Source organism: Ceraceosorus guamensis (genome assembly GCF_003144195.1).
Source record: "Ceraceosorus guamensis strain MCA 4658 unplaced genomic scaffold IE81scaffold_16, whole genome shotgun sequence".
Classification (NCBI taxonomy): Eukaryota; Fungi; Basidiomycota; class Exobasidiomycetes; order Ceraceosorales; family Ceraceosoraceae; genus Ceraceosorus; species Ceraceosorus guamensis.
The window spans coordinates 48,338-72,238 of NW_020290011.1; the positions used below are offsets into that span (position 1 = coordinate 48,338).

The following is a 23,901-nucleotide window of genomic DNA, read 5'->3' on the forward strand; positions in this document are numbered from 1 at the left end:
GATGATGGCGCCAGACACGAGGAGGGGAAAAAGCAGGGGTCAAATCAATGTATAGGTCAGCTTGGACACACTCCCTCACCCCCGCGCCACGCTCCCTTCTCGCTCCACACTCACACAGATCGCAAATGGCCTTGCATGCGCGAGAAGCGAGCTGGTGAAGATGCTCATCTGATGCTCGACTGAATCTCTCTGGCTCGTTGGATATCAATGCGGACAGCTCTTCAAGCTCTGCAGGCGTGTTCATATCAGCGCCGGCAACGCTGCCCCCGTTGGGCAGCTCCTCGGCCATGGCGGAGGGCTAGGTGATGCGGGCGATGAGAACAATGCAGCGTATCCTGCGGCAGGAAGCACGTGCACGTGCCGGAGGTGGTTCTTTGATGAAGATGGTGTGAGCCTGAGTTGCGAATGGATCGGAGTGGTGCCAATCAAAATTCGTGATAGATTGTGATTGCTGAATTTCCCCTTTTTTTCTCGCCCAGCTGTATAGTTTGGTGAGAATCAAATTGTGATTCACGTGATCAGCTTTGATTCTCACGTGATTTGGCGCAGTCCGCCCCTCTGCCGCGTCCTGCGTGGGAAAGCCGCGGCTCATTTGATTCGAGATCCGGCATGCATATATGAGACTCATCAGACTATGTAGCACAAACGGCGCGTCTGCGGAGGACCAAGCTGAGGTGCTTAATTCACATTGCATGGCTTGATCGCGTGTGTGTATGGTCACGAATCAAATGGGAGCCGGCTGCATCTAAGCAAGCCAGGGGGGGCCGTTCGGCGCCATTCAAGACGGACACAAATGAATCTTGAATCGTAACTCTCATACACCATCACTCGCGACGCTTGATCATTGAGCATACGTGGATTGGATGAAGCATGCCGCTCTCAGCCTGATAGGAGTGAATGCATTCTTGTTGCGAAGCGGAGGTTCACTGGGAGATGCTTATACGGAGATAGAAAGGGAAAGCTCAAGACGCTAAAGTCAAAGCATCACAAAGGATCAAGAGCGGGTGCTGCGCCTCGTCTCGACCAGGGCAGAGCAGGGCAGGCACACAAGCGAGTCAATTAATCCAGAACGCGTGGCTCTCCCTCGAAGCGTCTTGGGAACGACACGGTGCGCCTGAGCACTGCGAGCCTTCGCAGACGTCCGCTCGATAAGATCAGACGACGCTTGCTTTGATAGGGTCGCCAGCTCCGCATGCCGCCCGAGCGAGAAAGGTAGGGGCATCTATAAACGCCAACCAATCACTCGCGCCTCTAGTCGTCAGATCGGCAAAGGATCAAGCTTGGGCCTGTTGCTGGCATATACGCTGCCTGTGCCGCGGTCGAGGCAGAATCGATTATCCCTTTCGGACCGAACCCTCTGGTGCTGCAGACCCGTAGCGATGTCTGCTCCCTCGCTGTCTAGGTCTGCCTCTGAGGGTCTTCGTCGACGAACATCGACGCTTTTCGAACCGCTGCAGCATCACATCTTCATCTTTCTTCCTCCTATTCTGTACCTCGTCTCTGTATCTGTCGAATGGAGCATCCTGCTACTTCAATACGCTCTGAGCAGGCTTCAATCGTACTCAGGCCTGCTGTTGGGCAGGATACTGCCGGTGCTGGAAGAACTGCTCTTGAGTGCCGCTCAGGATGTAGTAGGAAAGCATGCACTCGCATTGCTCGGTGTCGAGGTCCACCGTCGCTCCGTGAGCGTCAAAACGGAGCTCAACTCAAGACCCGACGAACACACGACTTCCACTTCTCAAGGGACGAGCAGCGCAGGCTCCGAGGTTTCGCCATTCAGCCTCTCTCGAGCCTGGTGGGATTCCTCTCAAGGTTCTCTATACGTCCTGTGCAGCGCACCAAGCAGCACCTCTCAACTCTTCTCTCTTCGTCTAGCCCTGACATTGGCAGCGCGCAAGAACGATAGCGTCATCATCGTACTGCCCGATCAACCCTTGATGGGCGATGAGGTGGGATTGGAGAAAGTGTATGCCAGCTGGGCCGATGTTAGAAAGGGATCGCTTGGCAGGAGCCAGAGGGGGGAGGCTCCGGAGCTGGGAATGGGCGTGCGCAGGGGGAAAAAGAGGAGATTTAGCCCGGCCTCTTCTTGGACGGCTAGGATCGGTTTGGATACCCCTCCGAGGGATGTAGGAGCGGTGAGAGAGCGCCAATTGAGCCGCATCCGAACGAGAGGCGCGCACGTGGTACTGATCTTTACTTTGATTTGCTGATCTGAATCAGGTCATTCCCGTTACGGCATCCGTAACGTCCCACATCGGATTGGAACGCGCATCCTCGACCGTCTCGTCTTACGCCACTTCTCACCATCTGCTTCTCAAGGCCTTGATACTCATTCCTCCAGGCTCATCACCTGATCCCCACGCTTACGATGGAGCAGTGCAAGATGTAGAAGCGCTTAGTAATTTTCACGCGGCGCTCGAGTCTCTCTTATCCAGGGATGGGGGAACATGCATCTCGCTCTCTCCTTGCTCTCCTCCTGCCGAACCCACCAACGCGCTCTTCTCGCAAATACCTCGCGTCATTTGTCGCACGCCGCTCGCACATCCTCCGAGAACGCTGCGCGGCACCCTCTCCGCGCTGCTCTTTTCGACGTGGGAGAGAAGCAAATGGAGAGGATTGGGAGCTATGGCTAGAGAAGAAAGTCTCTCTGCCTCCTTCTCCTCCTTCTTGGCCGTCTCGCGAGAAGCTCAAAGAGCCACAAAGGACGTTTTCAGCGCGCATGAAGAGCGTCGCACGCCGCCGCCGCCTGTTCCTAGAGCCCTGATAGCGTCCATCTTGCGCTGTTTGAGTTTCGCAAATGTTGGCGCAAAGAGGGGATGGATATGTTTGTGGGAGGAAAGAAGGGCGCGCATTCATCTAGCGCAGAAAGGCTTGTTGCCCTCCATCTTGGCTTCTTACGCACTCTGCTTGGACCTTTTGGCCATGCTTGACCTCATCCATTTGTCTGAAGAGGGACAAGAAAACAAGGGACAGGAAGCGCGAGAATCAGATTCGAAAGATGGCGATGCTGCTGCTGCTGCCCCTGCAAACTCGAAAGTGAGCAGCATGAAGTGGCCCAGAAGAGAGGAGAGTAGAGAGTTGCGGCTTGGGATGGTCACTTGCGCAGGTATCGGACCTAGACTTTTACGCCTGCCCATGGGCATCGGTGCAAGACTTGAGCGGATCTTACTGCTGCTTGAAGATCGGCAGACTTGTATAGAGCCTCGTGGGCCTTGATCGACAACACTTCTTCATCATTCAATTCCTCCTCATAGGCTTAACGTTTCGCGACTATCCCTAACCCTAAGCATTGCGAATTCTTGTACACGTACCCTTGTGCCATTGGAATGGGATCATGCTGTCTGCGGTATCAATCATTCACGACGACTCACTGACTGTCTTTGTGTTGGCCTGCTTCATTCGTGATTGCCAAGAAGGCTGTGCGGCAAGTCATCGCGCGCGCACTCATCAGACTCGTGTTTCACATTCGACATTCACGTGACTCCCTCATTCATATCCTTGATTTTCACGTGATTCAACCTGCTGGTCAGCTCCTCGCTGCCATCGGCCCCTCCACTCACGACTCGAGACTGACACTCATAATTCCTTTGTCGCACTTGACTTCATCCACTACTCTGACTTCGTGACGCTGACTGCAGATCGCGGTAACATCGTGCGACTGACGGCTCGCAAGAATCATGAGTACCTTTGCGCTTCGTGCACTTGACTGCATCCACTCACGACTCAGACTCACGACTTCCTTTGTCGCACGTTATCCACTCTGACTTCGTGCACTTGACTGGATGGATGTGCCAGGCATCCCCCCTTGTCAAGAACGATCACTTGCGGGATTGCGATTGCGATTGCGTGTGGATTGGGTAGCGTCGTGCACTCGACTCTCTGTGCCCATCTCCCTCTCACTCCATACGTCGCACCTGACGCGCCTCACGCATATAAATACCAGCGCGCATACATCCACTCTCCCTTCTTGATCAACATCACCAACGACATGACCTACGAAGTTTGAAAGCATCCCATCGCACAGCAAGACGACGACCAAAGCTTCATCTCATCTCATCACATCTCAACTCGTGTCATCTCAACTCGTATCAACTCATCTCGTATCATCTCGACTCATCTCACCGCGGATCACCTCATCTCACCGCGGATCACCTCATCTCATCGGCAACAATGAATTCACGGCTCCAAGCCACACTTTCACCGCCCTTCATGCGACGCTTTTCGATTGCGGCTCTCTCGCTGCAGACTTGTGGTGCAGCTGGCAGATCGGCATGGACAAGAAGGCACAGACCGTCTATACCTGGTCAAGACTGGCTGGATGGGCACGCGAGCGCTGACAGACGTTCAATGTCCACCTCGGCGCGCACACTCGCACTGTCCACCACCTCTCCACGACGACCAAGCATGTCGCCTGTATTGCAAGCGCGCATACCTCTTGCCATTCAAGCTAGAAGCAACCACACGCTCATACCCTTCCCAGCATCGGATCAAGCATCTCGCAAAGCTCCAACGCCCGTGATTTTCCTCACTTGCAGAAGGCTAGACATCCTAGCCTCCATTCGCGATGCAACGGAGAGAAAGTCGGAGCAAGAAAGACAAAGATCTGAGAATGTTCATGCGAAGCGACCTGGAGATGGTCCACCCAGCTGGTGGCCTTTACCTTTGCATCACTGGGCTGACAAATTCTCAAAAGGAGGTTGGCAGGGCTTTTTGATGGATCTGGATGAGGATCTGACTTGGTCAGCGTCGGAGGATAATGTTGAGGTCGAGACTTGGATGGACCGTGGAGCTTCAGGTACGTCGCTTGACCGTTTTTCGTCTTGAGCAGTGGTGCTGTGCACAGGTTCACAGCGACAAGGGAGGGCCATGATCCCATCCTGCATGAGGCGAGCACAAGCTCGCTTGATCATTGACAGGCAGCTATCAGAGCAGCCTTATCCTTCGCTCCTCGCTGAAATGTTGCTCCCCCTCCACCTCACCCAATCACAGAGCTATCCGAACTTGTGCGAGGCGTTTCTGCTTTCCCACCCCTTCTCATCGCTCACGGCGCGGCTTGCGTGGTGGCAGAACAATACGTTGCTAGCAATCCCGTCTCGGGATTGATCCTGCACGATCCACCGCTATCCATTGCTCGCGCGAGGCAACGCGGACTCTTCGTTCCCGAGGAAGGTCAGTCTTTGCCTCGTGGTCCATTTCCGCCGCCACCATGCTCATACTGCTGACGACTGTGATCCTTTCACTCTTTTTTCTTGCCTCCATTTCTCCGACGTTGCGCCTTTGAACAAATACAGTCCTTCCCATAGAGGAACCGACGTACGAACCTCGCTTCGCGACGATTTGTACCTGGTCCGCGGCCGAGTTGAAGCGGCACAAAGAGGAGGAGCAAGTGCCGTACTACGAGGTGCACAGGCTGGAACATCTTCGAGAAGAAGAAGCCAGCGAGGCTTTGGATAGGGTGATCTGGGAGCTGAAGAGTGACGAGGACGCTGACAAGGTCATCGAGTGGGCAGAAGAAGAGGCTGGCCTGTGAGTCTGTGAGTCACAACGGGATGCCATAGCACTGTGAAGCGGGACATTTCTCTCAAGACTCAACAACATGTCCTCCTGTGCTGGCAGCGCCGCTGGCGATCAAGCCGCCGCACTGGCTGAAGAATGTCAGGACTCGGAATTGGACGTGAATGCTCTACTAAGAGAGGTCGAAGCTGACGAGCAAGAGGCCAAGTCCGACGAGGATGCCATGCCAAGTGAGGAGGAAGGGCAAGAAGAAGCGATGTCAGCAGCAGCAGCCGACACGAGCGCGGATTCGGCGTATATGCACAGTAGCGCACCGAAAGCGAGAGCGCTGCCATCATGGTTCGACGAGTCGATGGGCTATCGAATCACCTCTTCCTCCAAAGAACCCATCCTCATACCCCCTTCTCACCTCATCGAGACGTTCATTCGAGGCAGCGGTCCAGGCGGTCAAGCGATCAACAAGCTCTCCACCAACGTTTCCTTGCTGCACAAACCTAGCGGTACGAGGATCACTTGCCAAGAGACCAGGTCGCGGGATACGAACAGGATGCTGGCTAGGCGGAAAATGTCAAAGGCGATCGATGAGATTGTGAGGGGCGAGCAGAGCGCGGAGCGGGTCAAGAGGGAAAAGGAGAGGAGAAAGGCATTGAATAGGAAGAAGAAGAGCAAGAGAAAGTATAGAGCTTTGAAAGAGGCCCAGCAGGAATTGGAATGAGATGGGGTTTTGGGGTGAATCGTCTCTAGACTTGCGGAATGCGTGCATGCAAGCTGCTGTAGCGCACCGTTCAAGCAGGTAACAGATCAGGAGACCGCAAGCTTGAAAATGTGAAAGCTCGTGACTAGAGTCTCGCGCGTAGTTTGTGCATGCAAGAGTAGCTTTTCGAATGTGTACATGATATGATTACGTGGGGACACGAGGATAAAATGGACAGATGGACCAAACGTAAGCCGACTCGTCGCGCTGGACGCATCGTTCAGAAGGTGGGCGAAGTGATGATGAAGCAATTCGTCTCGTTCCTCTTCACCCACCTCACCACCGAATTAGCGAGCGCCACGAGGGCGGATTTGGATATGTGAGGCGAAGCGGTCAGGTAGAGTTCGAAGGTGGGCGTTTGCCATGCGTAGACGATCTCCTTTGTACCCTTGAGCAGATGCTGTTGGTGTTGCTGTTGCGAGGGGCGAGGGGGAGTGGGACGGACAGGTAAGACGCTTGGAGGAACGTATCTTTCTGATTTGGTCGGTTCCGACGCTGCAGACACCGCGCTGACTGGTCCTGTAGTGCTCGACGCGTCTGCTTCTGGGTCGCCCGGCACATGCTCATCGTCTTTGTGCTCTGTGACTTTGCCTCCATTCCCTGCCTTTGCCTTCTTCCTTTTAACAGCAGCAGAAGCAGGATGCAACATTTCCCAAGCTTTGGTATAGAGCAAAATCAACCTCTTGTGCTCATCGCTTCCGACCACATAAGGATCTTCGAAGCGACAAGCGGTGATCTGAAAGTTTGCTCTCCACTTGAAGAAAAAGTGTCGAAGTCCAGCAGCTGCTGGCAGATCGTCTGCCGAGTAGCTCTCGTGCGGCAAGGCGCTCACAAGACTGTTGAGCAAAGAAGTCTCTTTCAGAGATTGCAGCACCTTGTTGCGCCACGAAGAGAGCGAAAGGAAACCTTCACGGTCGGCCGTGATCATGACCAGAGCTAGTTGTGGAGTTCTCGCCTTGACGGATCGCTTCGATGCGATGCTTGTGCCGTCTTCGTCCAAGTCTTCTTCGGACGCATCTAGGAAGGACACGTGCGCGTGCAGGAAACCCTCGGGCGCAAACTTGGGTAGACAAATGGGGATCCAGCTTTCAGAACCGCTTTCCCGCAGCGCTTTGGTACCGTAGACGGTGTTGACAATGATGGCCGAGTCAACGGGGTGCACCGAGTGTTGTTTGGGTCGAGCAATGGTGATGATCTTTTCCTTTGCCAGCAAGATTATGTAGAGCAACTGATCAGGTTTTGACTTTTTGTCGGGCACCAAGCGATTGGCCACGTCGTCCCTGGTAGAAGCTGACAATCTCAGCGGTTGCAAAGCTCCGAGGGGAATAGACACGTCCACCTGCATACGACCAATCAGCGCATCCAAAAGCCCATCCGTACCCTCCAACATTCTCCTCAAGTCGAAATTGGCGGCGCGCGCAAAGAGTCGCTTGAGCTGCGCCGCAGAGACAAGCCCGATGACGCCCCGATGAAGGTGCTCCAAGTGCATTCTGCGCGTCTCTTGCCCTTCTCCCCAAGCAGAAACGCATACCAAGTACAATGGCGATCTCAAGAGATACGTGATTTGCTCCCTCTCTTTTAATCTGAGTATTTCGCGAGACTTTAGCTCCAGCGTTCCCTCTGCCGCTTCTTGATAATTGGAGACGAGAGCTTGGAGGATGGCGCACTTCTGCGTTGCCCGCTCATCCTCCTCATCGTCCACTTCTCTATTGCGACCTCTGAGCTCATCCACCTTCCTTTCGTCCTCTTCCTCATCCACGTCACCATTCTCCGGGGCTTCTCCCTTCTCCAACCTCTCTTGCCGCCTCGCCGTAGACTCGGCCGCGAGCTTCTTGCGCAGCGCAATGACACAAGCGCTCCGTCTGGCTCGCGCACAAGAGAGAGCGCTTACGTAGATTGGCTTACCAGCAGCGCTCAGTACATAATATTCGCGCTCAGGAAAAGCCGCTCGAGCACTCTGCGGGTCGGTATCTGCTTGCGTCGCTCCTGATGCATACGCTTCAGAGTAGTCTGTCACAAACGAGAACAGGTGCAGGCTGTCAGCCGCGCGAGAAGTGCTTCACAGCTCTACTTTGCGTTTCCCGATGTCGTTGAAACTGACCATGCTCGATAATATTCCTAAACCTCTCCTCCTTTGCGCGTATATTTTCCCTCTTCTGCGCTTCCAACTGCAACCTCTTCTGTTCCGCTGTTTCCTCTTCTTGCACCGAACTTGCAGGCTTGTTGCTGCTCTGGTGATCCGCCTTGCCTTTCGTCGTGCCAGGCCCAGATCTGCTCGAGCGATTCGATTTGGACGAGACAGGGACTGGAAAAGAGCCCCTGGGCAAGTTCGAAGCATGGGCAGAAGCAGGGGTAGACTGCATCTTCGTCTGAGTATTTTCGAAGTTACGCGGGCTGCTGTTGCTAGTCGACGCCTCGACAGATGTCCCACCTTTCCTCTGCGACGTCTCCCTGGACCCAGGTCTCGCACCCTGATCCTCATTCTGACCCGGCTTTGTTTTAGACTGATCGGTCGATGACTGTCCCCACCATCTGCCCCTCACGAAGCCCGAGGCAGAGAGGGAAGATCCGCTTATGCCAGATGCTAGCCCGCTCAGATCTGCTCCACTGCGCAGGGTGGACAGTCCTGGCATGCTAGGTATGCTCCATCTCCATCCCGAGCTAGGGTCTGAGGCAGAGCCAGAGGCAAGGCTCGACGTCGATGTCGACTGGGTTTTCTCAAAACTCTTTTGGCCGGCTGCATCGATCGAGTACTGATCCATGGCGGTCTTGTTACCTTTACCCTCTGTACCAACCTCGCCATGGGACCGAGATGCAGCTTGATGATCGAGCGTCTCAGCAAGTCCTTGCTTGCCGCTCGTCCCTGCCGACCCTTTTGCCTCCTCATCTTTGCTCTGTGCCTCTATCGCACTTTCTGCCTCTTCCGAGCCCGGCGCTTCTGAGGCAGAAGCGGATAGGTCTGCGCGAATAGCGCTCATCAATCTCGACTTGAGCACGTCGGGTCTTTTGTGACCCTCCTCCTTTTCAACATCCGTTCCATCCCCGTGGCTCTCCGTCGCCTCTGCCGCAACTTGTCCCGTCGCATCTTCTGCATTTTCTTTACCTTTACCCTTTCCCTTGCTACGGCCATTCAGACTCGCCTCACCCTTCTCTCCTGTTGGCAATGCAGAAAGAAGCGTAGAGACGCCCCCCGCCAACTCGTCCGACAAGCCCACTTGGGCCTTTCCCGTCCCCGTCGCGCTGCTTCCCTTCACACTCCTTGGCGCTCCTGCTGCTCCAGCAACTCTGGAAGGACTGAAAGTCGCGTATGATCTGGCGGACCTTGTAGAAGTTGGCGAACTGGGTCTCGACTTTGTGTGCTGGCTTGGACCAGCGAGGCTGTTGGAGTGGAGATGTTGAGGAGAAGAGAGGGATCGGATCAGAGTTGGTGGAGGAAACAAGGCAAAAGTGGAAGTGGCGGAGGGGGATGCGGGGTCGTAATCGATGGGCGCATCGCTGACATCAAGATTCGTTGCAGTTTCCATGTTGGCAAAATGAGTCCAGACGTGTGGGGCATTCGAGAGGCGAATGAGTTATGGATTGTCTGGCTTGGCTGGGTGCATTGACATTGACACTCGTGGATGTTCTCGTGCGCTGGATCATGAAGACTTGGAACTTTCACGAGTTGAAGCCAAGAAGCGCATGTGCCGGGTCGTGAAGTCATGACAGCCTGGCTGTCAATCAAACGCAAAAGCGAATCGTGAATGTGGTGGTTCGTAGAATGAAGTCACAGTGAGCGTCGTTACGTATTCAAGAGTCGTGAGTGTTGGTTTCTATGCGCGCGAATCGCGCATACATGCGCTCCTCCCATACCCAGCCCTGCACGCGCGCGACGCCGCACCACCACCAAGGACACACCCGTCGTACACGTGCTCTCCACTCGATCAAGATCGAGTGTCAAGTGTCTCGTCATACCGATCAAGTCGTCCCTCTACGCCCAACATGGCAGGGGATTCGGAGAAAAGCAATGGACCAGTCATTTCGCTACAACATCAAGTCAAGTCTCGACATCGTCGTGTGCTTTCCCATCTCTCGCACACCTGCAAGTCTCACCTCACCACCACTGCGCAGTGGATGGATTTGCAAGAGCGTTGGAAAAGGCGTTTCAGTCCAGTTCAGACCGATATGCAGAATCGAGACACTCTTGATCGGCGTATTGTATACATCATGGTACCTGTGCCCCACGTGCGACGAGCATGACGCAAGACTGCATTCTGTTTTGCCTCATTTGCCTCTGTTTTGCGACGCCTAAATCCCACCCTGCAAGATACGCTGTGCCACTCTTTCTTTGACCTGTATAGGTGAGAGGGTAGTGGGCATGCTTGGTGTCAGTGGAGAGATCGGTAATCGGATCATTGCGTTGACGCGTGGCAGGCACCTCTTGCCCAGACGGATCACCCTCTGCCCCCGTCTTGCAGACTCCGCTGCTTTCCAATCACCCACCACGACGCACAAGGACCCGAGTAGCCTTGCTTTGCCTTCCCTCGACGAGCACAGACCTCACATGATTTGACATGACCACGTCTTTCAACCAACCTCTCGCCTGGCCCCCAGCTCATCGCCTGCACACTCACGGAAGAGTAAAAGTTGGACAAGGTTTGCTCGTTGATTTGCGGCATCTCTGTCACGTCTGGACGAGGTCTAGAGACTCTAGAAGCGATCGTCATGCTGTCCATCTCCAATATAATTCTAGCGATTTACCATCAACGGCAGCATTTGACAAGGTGGAAGGATCGCTTCAGCATGGCCATTGGTCATCACGCCTCTTTCTGTACGTCGTACCACGCATCACGACTCACCCATCATCCACGCTCTCGTCGATGGCCAACGTTACCAAATCCAAATTCTCTAGAACCGCACGTCGATCGATCTGGCCGTGTTGCAAGAGCGCAGCGATGGAGTCGTACAGACTCGAGAGCAGAGATGAGAGCATCAGCTCATTCTCCCCCTGAGGACCCACGACGTAGAGTATGACGTCCAAAGAAGCTCGGAAGAGGACGAGATGCGAATCGTAGAGGATCACATCGCCTGTGGAAAGGTTTCGTTGTCAGCATCACACTGGTCGACCTTCGCATTACATTACCCTATGCAGGTCATGTGACCGGCATACGTCGGCCTAATCGCAACACCACACCATACCGCAATGGCGAGATCAAGCCGAGCACTCACCAGCAGCCCGTCTAGTCTTTTCCCATACAGCCTTTTCAAAAGCCTTTTGTTCCCTCAGCGTTGCAAAATTGTTCTTGGCGTTCAATTGAGGAGGTAAGCCGCTCGCTGTCGCATGTGCTGGAGCGCCGGATTGAGATTGAGGCTGTGCATGAGGAGGTTCGTAGTACTTTGCTACGATGCGCGATCCATCCGAGGCGTCCAAAAGCAGGATGGCGGTGGTCGAGTATAGCGTTAGGTTAGACATTGTGATCTGTGATGTCGATCACAGTGGACAAGAAGAGCAGGCTTTGCTGTGCTGATGGAGATTTCTTCACGCTAGAATCAGGTCACTTTGGCGAACGGCGTTGCGAGCCTCGATTGCTGCGGGATGCCTATGCGGCTTTGACAGCCGAGAGTTCAGCGCAAGCGACCCGTGCAGTGGATGTCGCGGCTTATGATCTGTGTCTTGATCTTTGTGCGGGTGAAGAAAGAGAAGGCGAGGATGTGACAAGGTGGGAGAGAGCAAAGGTGCGAGTCGAGCCGAACACATCCAAACGCTATGCATCACACCTCATGATGGCTGCTGTTGGCGACGTGGTGGATACGTCACGTGTTCGTGCACGGACGCATCAGACTTGCGTGCAGGTTTGGCGCGTTGTCTTGACTGCAACGCACGACCTGCATGCATGCATGCAGAAGCGTGCACCGCCCCGCGCGACCGCTTCAGAACTGCGCTGCGCCCCTGTTGCTCTTCCTGCGCTTCTTCTCCCCATCCATCCATCCATCCACCGTTGGATGCAACAGGACTTCACAAAGCAGGTCCATCCAGCCTGCTCGCTCTTTCAAGAGATCCCTTGCACCACCTGATCACTTCACCCATTCACCTGCTCGCCCGGCGCGGGCTCACACGCTGATCGAGCAACCAACCAGCTCCATCATGTCGAGCTCCACCCTGGCGCCTCCCACAGCGGACTCATCGCGCTCGTCCAATGTCAATGCTGCGTCGTCCGGCGAAGACTCGCTGACATCTCTGCGTCATCGCCTTCGACTCAATTTACCACCTTCTTCAGCTCACGCCGCTCCAGAAGAGGTCAAATCGTTCGAGATGTTGAGCTTGGAGAGGGAAGGGCAAAAGAGGAAATTGAGGCTTGGTAGGATGTGTGAGTAGCTTCCCATAGCGCTTGCATGTATGCACTGCTACTGTGTGCTTTCTGATGAGGTCACTCAGCTGAAAGGTAAAGTCATGCTGCCTCTTCCCACACTCCTGCTTGCCTAGCCTTTTTCAAGGATGCGCTGCACCTTCGATCATCCGTCGTCTTCTCCGTACTGCCCACCTTGATTCTGCTCATGCTGTTCGCATACCTGGTAGCAGCCGCAAATTTGCGCTACGGCAAGCAATGGACCGCCTCTTCCGTCATCATAGGACCTTTGTCTGTAGTCTTTGGTCTCTTGATCGTCTTTCGCAACGGAACGTCTTACGATAGGTGGTTCGAAGGAGCTAAGGATTGGCAAAACTCTCTCTCGGATGTCAGAAGCTTGGCCAGATTCGTTTGGATCAATTGCGATTTGGAGACGCTCAAAGGGGATGATGCAAAGGATTGGGAGGAGAGGAAAAGAGTACACGTGCAGAGGAAAAAAGAGGCCATCAGATTGCTGGCGCTGTTTTTGTACGCTACCAAGGTGAGTGTGCCACTGTCAGTGATCGAGGCGCCGTTGTCGGTGTGCATCAGCGCGTGACTGATGTTCATCGCGCCCGTCAGCATCACCTTCGAGCGGAGCACTCTCTCGATCAAGACGATTACGAGGGCTTGTTATCGCCTGGTCTGAAGGCTGCATACGAGCGCACTCTTACTCGCGGCTCGCGCCTCTCCACAACGTTCAACTCCGTCTCCGCACCCACCACACCTCGCTCGTCTTTTCTGGGTCGATCGCGAGGCGGTGTCACAGCGGATAGCGAGACGGCGCCGCTTTTGTTGGACGACGAAGAAGCATCGTCGGAGCCTCTGTCCTACCAACTCCTAGCAGCTTCGCAAGGCATCTCCCTACCTCATTTTGTGCTACTGCAATTTGGCAAGTATCTGGCCAAAGCGAGAAGGAGGGGATGTTTCGAAGATGCGGGAGCTCCTAGCTTTGCGATGATCAACACGCTGCTTAATCAGCTCACTACTAGCCTGGGAAATCAGGAAAGAGTCGCTACCATGACTATTCCTGTCGTATATGGGTCAGTTGCCAGATGACATGCTCGGACGACCTCATCATGCGTCCCTTCGACGTCGACTGACCACAAGCGAGCTGATGTGAACTCCCACAGTATCCATCTCAAACAGTCTACTTTGCTGTATTTGCTCGCTCTGCCGTTTGTACTGGTCAGCGAATGTGAGGGCGCCAGCTACGGGCAAGATGTTACATCGCTCGACATACTCACATCGTCAGTCTCCTTCCTCACCGATACGCAGTATCGTGGAGAGTTGTTCCCGTAAGTCTGGAAGTCGAGAGGAAAGCTACCCGAGCACATGCTGAAGTGTTCGTTCTGCAGTTTGTCGGACTCGTCGCTTTCACCCTTGTGGGCTTAGAAGGTATCGCTTCCGAAATAGAGGTGAGCGGAGCTGCAACTCGTTCGGTGCCTTTACACTACAAGTTGCGCGAATTTCCCCTTGACGATTTGACATTCTGCACGCCCAACGCTTCTTTTCCCCAGAGACGTGAGTGCCAGAGCATCAGCTTGTCATGGATACCCTCGCGAACCGCTCATACCATTTGCATATCTTCTCGACAGCGTTCGGCAAAGATCCGTCGGATCATCCGCTCGATATGAGTGCTGCGCTCTTCAGGCACGAAATTGGTCAGTCATCGAACGCATTCGTTAGGGTGCTCGTCGCACTTGCATTCTGACACACAATGCGCCCTTCTGCAGAGGTCATGATGCGCGTCGAACCTGGCGGAATTCCGGAGGAAGATGTATTGTGAGGGACACACAACCTGTTTCGCGTTGATTTGCCATCTCTGGCAACGCCAATCACTGCAATATACATCTCTCGACTCCATTGGGAGCGTGTTGGTGTCGGCATTCGAAGAGTTGGGTCCGAGGATCATTTCGAACTTTCGCGAAGGACACGAAGGCAAATGATTTGCAAATGCGTGCAAAGAAAGAGTACAAAGGGGCCCGGGGGGGGGGGGGGGGGTCCGAGAAATGTGCCGAGGAAGACAAAAAGACGGGAGCAGTCTCGGGAGGAATTTCGCCAGTCGGGCGGCGCAGAGAAGACGAATCGGACGGCCGAGGAGCAAAAAGAATGTGGGTATTTATAAGGAGCGTCATGTCTCGCAGAGTGAGCTGTGAGCTACGATCGCGGTAGTGATGGTGCGCGCGGGGGAGAGCGTCAAGTTCAGGCAATCACACCGCTACCGACTTTGGCGATAAAGTCTGCCGAGTAGATTGAAGAGTTTTCTTGACGACCGAGGGTCTGTTTACGATTGGCGAGAAGAACATCGAGGTGGTTGTAGCCGTCGCAAATGACGTGGTTTCCAAGATCGCCGAATTGACCTCCGACGGCGAGACCTTCGCTGCCCACGACGTTGAGGATGGGTCGTTTGGTGTAGCCGTCCAGATGCAGCGCCTTGGGCATCACATTTTTCGAGCCGAGGTTTTGAAAGAGGACGTCGGTGGTGGTGCGCGTTGCGTAGTAGTGCTCGGTGAAGTCCAGAGGTGCTTCGGAGAGGGATCGAGAGAGGTCAGAGATGGATGAGACTTCAAATTTGGCCTTGGTGAAGGGCTGCCCATTGTTCGCCTTGTCCACATTGGAGCCGTCTTCTTTGATCTGATCGTAGTCTAGCCACTCGTACAGCGGTCCATTGCCTTGACCTAGGAAACCAGCGTCTGAGGGTACGCCGAGCGGGTATGGACTGGAGAGTGGCAGCATCGAAGCAGCTTGGGATTCGTTCGACGGCAGAGCGAATGGCGAAGCTCCGACTGGGAAACTCCTCTCTTCGATCTTTCCTCCCGTACCGAACCCGACGGAAGCTTGGAGAAAGGCGAAACCTTGGCTACGGTCAGAAAGGATCGCTCCTACCAGCGCTTCGTTCGTCGCGCGAAGGTTGAAAGCGGATGGAAAAAAGGTGGCGAATTGAGCTACGGTTTTGGAGAAGAAGAATTGAGCGGCAGAAGTGATGGTGGGTGTGCGCGGCAGGCCTTTGACGTCGGCTTCGGCTTTGGGCGCCACCACTGCTCGACCTCCGACCAAGCTGAGCAGCTGGGTGGTTTCGGAGTTGAGAACGACGGGCAATGCGGTCAAGAGGGAACGCGGAAGAATGCCAGATCTGAAACCTGCCTGAGCCACTTCGAAACCAGCGTCGATGATGGGCTGAATGATCTTGGCTAGACCTTCGGGAATGTTGGCAGGTCCAAATTTGGTAGTGACGACCGTGTCGTAGCCGATGAAGCCTGCTGCTTGGTTGTAGCCTGCATCGCCCGTCGTCTTGACATCCCCATCGCGGTCATAGGCAGCGAAGAAAGCGGTCAATGGTCCACCGAGACTGTGACCCGAAGCGTAGTGCTTGGTGGCTCGGTAGTTGGCATCTGGCAACTCGCGCGTCACGACATCGTACCAGTCGCTTGAAGTCTGCTCCACTCCAAGTTCGGCAAGAATAGCAGTGTTGGCATCCGTGTTGCTGTAGAAGCCGGCAAATTTGCGACCAGCGATGGCAGCTTTGTTGTAGTAATAATCGAAGCCTGTCTTTAGGTTCTTGCCCTGAACGGCGGCAAAGACACCTGTAAAGGCAAAGGGGGACAATACACGTCAGCATGCGCTTTCGTGCTTCCAAATGATGCGGTGCGCAACGCACCAGTCTGATCGTCGAGGCAGTTGGCACGACGGTCGAGAGCCCAAAACTCGACGTTGAGATTGTGCTTCTCCTTGGCATAAAAGATGACATTGCGAGCGAGTTGATCAGCGCTCGAAGCTCCCGCAAGCGTGCCGGGCATGAACGTCTCTACCCGATCAGCTTTGAGCGGGTCGGAAGGCCCGTCGGCGTGCCTATAACGAATGTAGCTGATGTAATCGCACTCTGGAAGGTGCGCGGTGGGGGTCTTGATGGGGACGAAGAGAGAGACTACGGATTGTTTGACAAAGGTGTCCTTGGAAACGGACGTGAAGGGCGTCTCGACTCGCGCGGTACCGTACTTGACTGGAGTAAGAAGGCCAGGCAGATACACCGTCGATGTGCCTGCGGGTGCGGCTGAGATGAGGCCAGAGCCTGCGCAGATGGCCAGCAGCACTGCCGCAAGAGAGAGCTTCATTTTGGCAAGGAGCGAAAGGGATGAACGCGAAGTGGGGGTGGGGGAACGGGAGGGACGGGAGGGGAGAGGGTGGAAAGGAGGAGGTATCAGGATGAACGGAAAGGAGAGGGGGAGGCAAAGAGGGTGAGGAGGTTGAGCGTGAGGGTGGGTAGCTCAGCTCACACACATTCGAGACAGTGATCAGCATTCAGCTATCCTCACGAGCCGCGCGTAGAAGAATGACGTTTTGGGTCGAGCTAGACCATCCCCCGCTCACCAAATACTGGCACGCCGTCTCGAGTAGTCGGAAGGTTGATGACTTGCGTCAATATGACCGGGCCGTTCCGCTGCTGACCTACAGGGCGGCAGAAAATGCGGGGAAACAAAGCGTCTTTTCGGAGCAGCAAGACCAGCCTACTGTATTAGGGCCATAGGCCACAGCTTGGACCCGCATGCGCGGTAGTCAATGTGCAGAAAGCAAGTCAAATATGATGTGCATCGGGCCTTTTTGATCAACCTTTTGCCCTGCCGCATCTCGCAGCACCCTTTGCACGCATGCTGTGGCGTTCCGTCATGAGTCAACAAACACCCCATCTCCACGCAAGTCAGGACGGACGTCAACGCTCTCGTTCGCGAGACTCCTAGCGAGGAAGGGTGAGTGAGTGATGAGTGCCAGTAGTTGCTCTGCAAAACCGAACCTGCTTCACGCTTCCTCACCCCGACTCGACTTTACATGGTCACGCATCGCTTATGCAATCCAGAGTCTGAGCCTCAACAGTCTCGAGCCGCGATTGTTCAGGGATGCGGCGGATCGCAGCTAGCTGGGCTCAGCGAGGGAGGGCGACGTTTTGCCGCAATTTGGGTCGTTCCTGTCTCACATGTTCGCGATGTATGCGATCCTCAAACGGGTCGGCGTTTGCATCGTGTGCTTCCTGATGAGACTCACGACTTCTCTTCAAATCAAGAACCCGCCAACGACGACGGGCTTCATGCTTATCAAGCGCGCCAGAAGCTAAGAAGATCCGCATGGATATGGGGATCGGAACTTGAAATGGCCAAGGAAAAGTCCAACAAACAAAAAGCGGGGGGAAAATCACGAGGCAAGAGTGAGTGAGAGGGTAGGAAGCAGCAACTAGCAGACAGACAGGCAGGCAGGCGGTAGCGGAAAGGCGAGGAGACGGCAGGAAAAGCGAGCCGTTTGAAATGGTCACATTTATTCGCTGATTTAAGTGGCCTGCATGAAGAGGGGGTCTGTTAGCGTGGGTAGGCTGTCCACCCAAACCCCGCATCCACCGCACGGCGAAGGTACAATGAGGTACATTTTCCCGTGCGGAACAGCTGTTTCCGCGTTTGCCGTTGTTTTGCTTCCGAAGGGGAGGGGAGGGAAGCGGAGTCATCAGCTCGTTCCTTCTTCCTCCATCGCCCTTAACAGATGAGGTGGATCAGGAGTGATCGAGCCCGCAAGTTCCAATCGCGTTGACATCGAGGTGTGAAAAGTGTCGGTTCCTGCCATGGAGCTCAAGTCTGAAGTCACCGCGGTCAAAGACGACGCGCGGGGGGTTATAGGACGGGCGTTGATTCGTAATCACGTGACATATGCAAAGAAGCTAGCAAAAGCCCGCGGACCTCCGTCCCACAGGTCAGCGCAGTCAAGAGTCTCAGAGTCGAGAGTCACGTGAGTGCGCTGTACGTGTGCGAGCGCAAGGGAACTAACCAACTCTCATCATCAGTCGATTCAAGGAGCAACTCGCTCCCGCCTCTTTTGATTCGTGATTGTCAATCTCCATTCACATTCCTCGCAGCTCTCGCTGGCACGTCTGCAAGATACTGACTGACGCTGCAAATCGACATCCACATTCACGATTGTCATGCGAGTCTCAATGCGACCACCGCCTGCAAGCATCATGAGCGCTGCCTCGAAAAGCATTCGACGCACTTTATCATGAATCAGAGGCACAGGACGAATTTGACTCTGGCACGCTTCTTTGCTGAGCTCTGATAGGCGACCCTTTGCACACAGAAGCTTGCCTTTCTCACAAGGTCCCAGACGCAAAACTTCATACGAGAAAGCAGGTTCATTCTGCCTATCAAAAGACGACGCACAACATGCCCCGCATCTCACCGCGCCGCTCCAGGCGTTTCGTGCTTGCCGCATTCATGGTGATCACACTCACCCTGATTTGGCAACGAGCTCTTCAGATGAATACAGCTTGGCGATCATCAGGCCTGTCAGCTCCAGCAGGAGTGCTGATACTGAGCGCGCACCCAGATGACGAAGTCATGTTCTTTTCGCCCATCATACTTTCCCTCCTCGAGGCTGGCACAGCCGTTTGGGGTCTGTGTCTCAGTCAAGGCGATGCGGACGGACTGGGTCACGTACGGCGCAAAGAGTTGCAGAAGGCTTACGGGACACTAGGAGTGGTTAATGATCGAGTAGCGAGCTTGAACGATGCGCGATTTCGAGATGGAATGTCGAACGAGTGGCAGGCGGATGAGATTGTTGGTGCGGTCAAGCATCACCTTGAACATCTTGCGCGACAACAGGCGGCATCGATAGACATCATCATCACATTCGACGCAAAAGGAGTTTCGGGCCATCCAAATCATATCGCCCTGTACCGCGCAGCGCAGCTTTGGCTTCGATCGCAAAGCTCATCGAATCGCAGCAGCAGCAGCTCTCCGCGCATCCTCGCCCTGCAAACCCTTCCTCTTTCGACAAAATTCTTGTCCCTCTTTGGCTCTCTCTGGCAACATCAAACGCTCCGATGTGCTCTTCCTCACCTCGCTTCGGCAAAGCAGCAGCGCGATACGCCGCCCGTTCGAGCTTTGCTGCCTCTGTACGGCCATGGCGGCACGAACTACTTGACGGCGCTTCGAGCTATGAGGCATCACGCTTCGCAACTCGTCTGGTTCAGATACCTCTACATACTCTTATCGGGCCATATGTGGGGAAGCGTGCTTTGTCCTGTACGTGTCACGGATGAAGGATGAATAATTGCACGCACGCACGCTCAGACTTTGTCCCGTCTCGATCACCGGTGCACGACCATTGCTGCACGCTCAAAGAGACGAGCGCTTGAGCACATCGGAAAGAAAGTCAAGTCTCTTGAAGATCGCTTCGCCCGCAAAGGGGTCGAGCTATGGCCTTGGGTTTGCGACGTTCCTTGCCTCGAGTCCGCGCCACACAGGTGCATCTGATAACTCAGCATCGCATAAAATTGACATAAGATGAGCAGCTTATCTCCCCAGCACAAGGCCTTGGAATGAAGCATGAACGTAAACGAGCATCGCCGTTCTGACAACAATCTCGGAAAAGAACAGGATAGCAAGGGACGAATGCGAATGGCACACTTGACGATGCTTTCAAAAAGGTGGATGACACTCGTCCCAGGGCCAAGTTCTTTGCAACGACCAAAAGCGTGCAAGATTCAACGATCGAGGAATCCACGGGAACCAGGCGCGTTGTTGTTGCCGTTGCTGATCGAGGACGCATTGTACTCGTTGCCGTAGGCGCCGCCGCCACTGTTATTGTTCCCACCGCCCGTTGCTGTCGTCGAAGATTCGTTTTGATTCTGGTTACCGGAGCTATTGTTGTTGCCTGAGGCCGACTTTGTGTTGGACCCGTGCTCAATGCTATTGTTGGCGTTCGAACGACTAGTAAAGTTGGCACTGGAGCTGGCGTTGGATTCGTTCTGGTTGCCTTGTCCCCACGGACTCGAGGAAGACTGTTGAGAGCCGGAGTGAGTGTTGCTGCTATTGCCAGTCAGGTGCGCATTCGAGCGTGGGCTCGTGTGCGAGTGCGAATTCGTATTCGCGTGCGCGTTCGCGCCCGACTTTGTGTTCGTGTTCGCGTTCGAGTGGGAATTCCCGTTCACGTTCGAGTCACTTGCATTCGAGTCAGATTTGAAGTTCGAGCTCGCATTCGAGTTCGAATTCGTACCCGAGTTCGTGTTCGCATTCGAGTTCGACTTTGCGCTGGAGTGGTTGCTTGAAGCAACATCCTTGGCGGGCGCAGATTCGTTGGAGCCGAGTCCATTGTTGTTGCTGCCCGTACTCGCATTGCCGTTGGAAGAGCCTCGTTGATTGTCTGAGGATCTGGATTGGCCACCACCTTGGTGCGACTGGCCGCTCGGGTTCGAAAGCGAGCCGCCGCTTGACGAAGTATTGTTGCCGTTAGTCACCGCAGCGCTGAAGGAGGAAGGACCATTATCACCTCCATTGGTCGAGTTGCCGTGGCCTTGACTGGACTTACTGCGGTTGTAGCTTCCGGACTGATTCGCGCTCGCGCTATTGCCAGAAGAGTTGTTGCTTTGACCATAATTGCTGTTCTGCGTCTGGCCGCTGTTTTGGTTGCTCGTATAATTGTTCGCAGAAGCACCCTCTTGGTCATGGCGTGCACCCTGACCAACATTGTCATCTCGCTGGCCCTTTCCATGGCCGGTGTTTGTGTTGGTATTAGAGTTGCCAGCTGAGTGACTCCGAGTGGATTGACCTTGCGATGTCTGTTGACCACCGCCGGTGGTGTCACTGGCCCTCGGCGCACTATTGTTCGAGGCGTTGGCCTCGCCTCGCATGGAAGGTTTGGACTTTTTGACGTAAGGTTGACCAGCTTTGTGAGGTGTGACGGAGCTGCCAGGGCCGTTGCCCTTCCTGCGTAGGCAGCACAAAGTCAGCTAAAGACCGTGATGTCTGTTGACATCATCCTCAAGTGGAACTCACGAGTATCCAGAGCCACTACCGTAAGCGAGCGGCTCATTTTTCTTCCAGGGGCGAGATAGAGCAGCATCCTCAGCGGACATGTGCATACCGTTGCCAGAGTCTTTGGTGCTCGACCCGCCCTGGCTGGGGTTTGACGTCTTGTTGTTGGCAGCCGTGCGCGCAGCTCCTTTATCGCGGCCAGAGTCAGAGCGGGATACCGGCTGCCGGCTGCCTTGGCGCGGTGCAGCAGAATGTGGAGTACGGCCTACATCGCTAGTGCCTCGCTGCGTAGCGCCACCGGGTGCTTTGCGAGATGGAGAGGCAGAAACGTTTGGCATGTGCTGGGACTGCGTCTTATTGTGCGACGTGCTGTTCGCAGCGTTGCTCGCACCGTTGCCGGTCGAGCGAGCTGGGGTAGTATTAGCATTGCTGCGATTGGACGACATCGCATTGGAGCCTGCAGTTCTGCTCTGATTGCCACTCTGAGCATTCGACTGAGCGCTGCGATCTGGAGCGGCGTGCGTGTGGTGCCCTGACACCTGGTGACCTCGACTTCCGGACTGGTTGGTCGAGGAAGTTTGCACGGTAGATGTGGCGCGGCCTCCACCGAGACGGTCGTTGGAGTCAGCGCCTACTTGGTTATTTCGCGAGGCACCAGCGGACGCAGTGCTCCCTTTGCTGTGGAACATCGGGGCTCGGAGGTTGAGGACAAAGCCTGAAAGGAGAATGAGACAAAAGCTTGGGTTGAGGATGTAGAGCTGAAAAGAGCCTTGGCGTGGTCAGAGTCCTCGAAGAAGAGACGCAAATGAGCACCTTTTGTAGGTGCTGGTGGCGCTTGACGAGCACTCGTGCTCAGAGATACGTCACGATACCCCCTCGCCGCCAGAAAACGTGCTAAGGCTACGTCCAGGTGACTGCCCGCATGCCTCGAGCGCTGCGCTTCCAGACGGCTCGAGCGCATTGTGTGACTTTTGAGAAGGTGCTGGCCGCGCGGCAAACACTATAGTGCCAGTCCCATGGAGGTTTCGTCCGGCCCCTCCCATGGCAGGTGATACGTGTTTGGATGCGGGAATTTGTGCGGCCTGCGAGCTTTGGCCTCTATTCTCGCAATGAGCAGTCGCGCAGCTCAGATCAGCTACCTGGCAGCATGCAGGCGTTCCTGACGATCGAAGAGCTAATCGCACATCATCCAACACCATTGAGCTGTGAGCTCACTCTGGATGCGGAGTGCCGACTGAAGCGTTTCGCAGCGCTTGGGCCTCCTCCCGCCGATGGAATGATTCGTTTTTGCATACATCGAGCGGCCCGAGCGGCGCTCGCGCTGCGGTCGCGAAAGCTCCAGCTGCTACGATCTTCGCGTCTTCTCTCTTCCTCTCCTTTGATCTCGAGAGTCGATTCTAGCCGCAGATGGCCAAGTATCAGTATGGTAGAGGAGAAGCATCAAAGATCCGGAGCTTCGGACTCGGCTAAGCGTTTATTCTGATTCGCTCGACTGGTTCACGGCAAAATGGCAGCACGCGTCGAGGTCGAGAACAATCGATCGTGCAGTCTAACGATCCTCACCCCCGATCAGCGACCGACACCCACGACCTACGACTCTCGCACTACTCAACGGTTCCTCGAGGGTTCGAATGCTCGTGCAAGGAGAAGGCGTGAGCAAAAGAGCGCACAGCCGTGAATAGTGCGGCACAGCCCCGCAAAGCGCAACAAGTCTGTTCACGTTCGTTGGACGATGGTCGGTGCAAGGCATAGCCCGAGCGGCTTGTCGACAGCTGGCTGCGACTGCAATTGAGGATTAGGATTTTAGAGCAAGTCTTGAGTCATTCGCACATCTTTTGCCGCGAGACCCATCATGCACCTTGCCTGACGGATCGGAGGTGCACTTGAAGCGCGCACATGCTGCAGACTCTTGCTCCTAGCTGGCCTGCTGGCCGGAACTATGTGCAAAGCGTGAGGATCGACAAAAAATATAGCAAGAGCTCGTAACGTTGCCTCCACGAGACACGCTCAGGGCCTGCCTTTGGTGTAGGATGGAGTGACGAAAAGGCATGCAGCAGGCAGAGTCGCGAGGTTTCACGACTGTGGGCACATCGCGCCCATCCCCTCAAGATTTCACACATGCTCTCCATTCACGTGATTCGTCATTCAACCCCATGCACCTCGATATGCTGCTGCTGGTTCGCAGAGGGGACGCATGAGCCACCTTGATTCCTTCTACGGATACCGCGGTAGGCGGTGTGCTCTCAGCAGCAGAAGAGCAGCACAGCACAACTCCATGCATCAGCAGCAATTGCGCTTTGCATTCACATTGGCCGCGCGGAGAGCGCATTAGCGCGCACAGCGTATGCGATGTGCCAATGAACGTCTCACGACGCGCGTGTGAACCCCTCGCTTCTTGAGCTGACGCTCCTTGCGTGCCCAAGCCTTGCTGTTCATCAAATCAGGCCCTCACAGCCTCACTCGACTCGTACCACGC

General features: G+C 54.9%; 8 protein-coding genes across 8 annotated transcripts; 4 read left to right on the plus strand and 4 right to left on the minus strand.

The window, feature by feature from the left end:
- Positions 1-1,349: 1,349 nt before the first annotated feature.
- On the plus strand, positions 1,350-3,347 carry IE81DRAFT_321955 (hypothetical protein). The gene is made up of 2 exons (XM_025513485.1): positions 1,350-2,135; positions 2,221-3,347. The coding sequence occupies exons 1-2, from the start codon at positions 1,380-1,382 to the stop codon at positions 3,214-3,216; spliced, it is 1,752 nt and encodes a 583-aa protein (XP_025370950.1). The 5' UTR covers positions 1,350-1,379; the 3' UTR covers positions 3,217-3,347.
- Positions 3,348-4,404: 1,057 nt separating this feature from the next.
- Positions 4,405-6,229, plus strand: IE81DRAFT_346185 (hypothetical protein; the record flags this gene model as incomplete). Its single annotated transcript, XM_025516009.1, has 4 exons — positions 4,405-4,795; positions 4,990-5,169; positions 5,292-5,526; positions 5,617-6,229. The coding sequence occupies 4 exons, from the start codon at positions 4,405-4,407 to the stop codon at positions 6,227-6,229; spliced, it is 1,419 nt and encodes a 472-aa protein (XP_025370951.1).
- A 259-nt stretch (positions 6,230-6,488) lies between these two features.
- IE81DRAFT_365431 (DUF254-domain-containing protein) lies at positions 6,489-9,792 on the minus strand (the record flags this gene model as incomplete). The annotated part of the gene is made up of 2 exons (XM_025516931.1): positions 6,489-8,278; positions 8,370-9,792. The coding sequence occupies 2 exons, from the start codon at positions 9,790-9,792 to the stop codon at positions 6,489-6,491; spliced, it is 3,213 nt and encodes a 1,070-aa protein (XP_025370952.1).
- Positions 9,793-10,355: 563 nt separating this feature from the next.
- Positions 10,356-12,027, minus strand: IE81DRAFT_321959 (hypothetical protein). The gene is made up of 4 exons (XM_025513486.1): positions 11,477-12,027; positions 11,107-11,335; positions 10,882-10,996; positions 10,356-10,600 (listed from the first exon to the last, which is right to left on the minus strand). The coding sequence occupies exons 1-4, from the start codon at positions 11,718-11,720 to the stop codon at positions 10,556-10,558; spliced, it is 633 nt and encodes a 210-aa protein (XP_025370953.1). The 5' UTR covers positions 11,721-12,027; the 3' UTR covers positions 10,356-10,555.
- A 208-nt stretch (positions 12,028-12,235) lies between these two features.
- Positions 12,236-14,610, plus strand: IE81DRAFT_321962 (hypothetical protein). The gene is made up of 9 exons (XM_025513487.1): positions 12,236-12,615; positions 12,732-13,135; positions 13,216-13,676; positions 13,767-13,831; positions 13,912-13,931; positions 13,992-14,051; positions 14,154-14,157; positions 14,232-14,297; positions 14,370-14,610. The coding sequence occupies exons 1-9, from the start codon at positions 12,393-12,395 to the stop codon at positions 14,420-14,422; spliced, it is 1,356 nt and encodes a 451-aa protein (XP_025370954.1). The 5' UTR covers positions 12,236-12,392; the 3' UTR covers positions 14,423-14,610.
- A 39-nt stretch (positions 14,611-14,649) lies between these two features.
- On the minus strand, positions 14,650-17,048 carry IE81DRAFT_321963 (hypothetical protein). The gene is made up of 2 exons (XM_025513488.1): positions 16,295-17,048; positions 14,650-16,220 (listed from the first exon to the last, which is right to left on the minus strand). Exons 1-2 carry the CDS (start codon positions 16,746-16,748, stop codon positions 14,839-14,841), a joined length of 1,836 nt encoding a protein of 611 aa, XP_025370955.1. The 5' UTR covers positions 16,749-17,048; the 3' UTR covers positions 14,650-14,838.
- Positions 17,049-18,926: 1,878 nt separating this feature from the next.
- On the plus strand, positions 18,927-19,718 carry IE81DRAFT_288089 (LmbE-like protein; the record flags this gene model as incomplete). Its single annotated transcript, XM_025511750.1, has 2 exons — positions 18,927-19,494; positions 19,552-19,718. 2 exons carry the CDS (start codon positions 18,927-18,929, stop codon positions 19,716-19,718), a joined length of 735 nt encoding a protein of 244 aa, XP_025370956.1.
- Positions 19,719-20,560: 842 nt separating this feature from the next.
- Positions 20,561-22,301, minus strand: IE81DRAFT_59179 (hypothetical protein). The gene is made up of 3 exons (XM_025517464.1): positions 21,447-22,301; positions 20,980-21,373; positions 20,561-20,915 (listed from the first exon to the last, which is right to left on the minus strand). The coding sequence occupies exons 1-3, from the start codon at positions 22,112-22,114 to the stop codon at positions 20,901-20,903; spliced, it is 1,077 nt and encodes a 358-aa protein (XP_025370957.1). The 5' UTR covers positions 22,115-22,301; the 3' UTR covers positions 20,561-20,900.
- Positions 22,302-23,901: the final 1,600 nt, after the last annotated feature.

What these genes read in the sequence shown, in the direction of transcription:
- IE81DRAFT_321955 (XM_025513485.1), top strand. Translation starts at nt 1,380, where the DNA reads ATGTCTGCTCCCTCGCTGTCTAGGTCTGCCTCTGAGGGTCTTCGTCGA. An exon ending in CTCCGAGGGATGTAGGAGCG is followed by an intron (nt 2,136 to 2,220) that starts GTGAGAGAGCGC and finishes GATCTGAATCAG; the next exon opens with GTCATTCCCGTTACGGCATC.
- IE81DRAFT_321959 (XM_025513486.1), bottom strand. Translation starts at nt 11,720, where the DNA reads ATGTCTAACCTAACGCTATACTCGACCACCGCCATCCTGCTTTTGGAC. An exon ending in AAAGACTAGACGGGCTGCTG is followed by an intron (nt 11,336 to 11,476) that starts GTGAGTGCTCGG and finishes ACCTTTCCACAG; the next exon opens with GCGATGTGATCCTCTACGAT. An exon ending in TGTCCAACTTTTACTCTTCC is followed by an intron (nt 10,601 to 10,881) that starts GTGAGTGTGCAG and finishes TCACCTATACAG; the next exon opens with GTCAAAGAAAGAGTGGCACA.
- IE81DRAFT_321962 (XM_025513487.1), top strand. Translation starts at nt 12,393, where the DNA reads ATGTCGAGCTCCACCCTGGCGCCTCCCACAGCGGACTCATCGCGCTCG. An exon ending in ATTGAGGCTTGGTAGGATGT is followed by an intron (nt 12,616 to 12,731) that starts GTGAGTAGCTTC and finishes CTGCTTGCCTAG; the next exon opens with CCTTTTTCAAGGATGCGCTG. An exon ending in TATCGTGGAGAGTTGTTCCC is followed by an intron (nt 13,932 to 13,991) that starts GTAAGTCTGGAA and finishes TTCGTTCTGCAG; the next exon opens with TTTGTCGGACTCGTCGCTTT.
- IE81DRAFT_321963 (XM_025513488.1), bottom strand. Translation starts at nt 16,748, where the DNA reads ATGAAGCTCTCTCTTGCGGCAGTGCTGCTGGCCATCTGCGCAGGCTCT. An exon ending in CTGCCTCGACGATCAGACTG is followed by an intron (nt 16,221 to 16,294) that starts GTGCGTTGCGCA and finishes TTGCCTTTACAG; the next exon opens with GTGTCTTTGCCGCCGTTCAG.
- IE81DRAFT_59179 (XM_025517464.1), bottom strand. Translation starts at nt 22,114, where the DNA reads ATGTTCCACAGCAAAGGGAGCACTGCGTCCGCTGGTGCCTCGCGAAAT. An exon ending in GGTAGTGGCTCTGGATACTC is followed by an intron (nt 21,374 to 21,446) that starts GTGAGTTCCACT and finishes CTACGCAGGAAG; the next exon opens with GGCAACGGCCCTGGCAGCTC.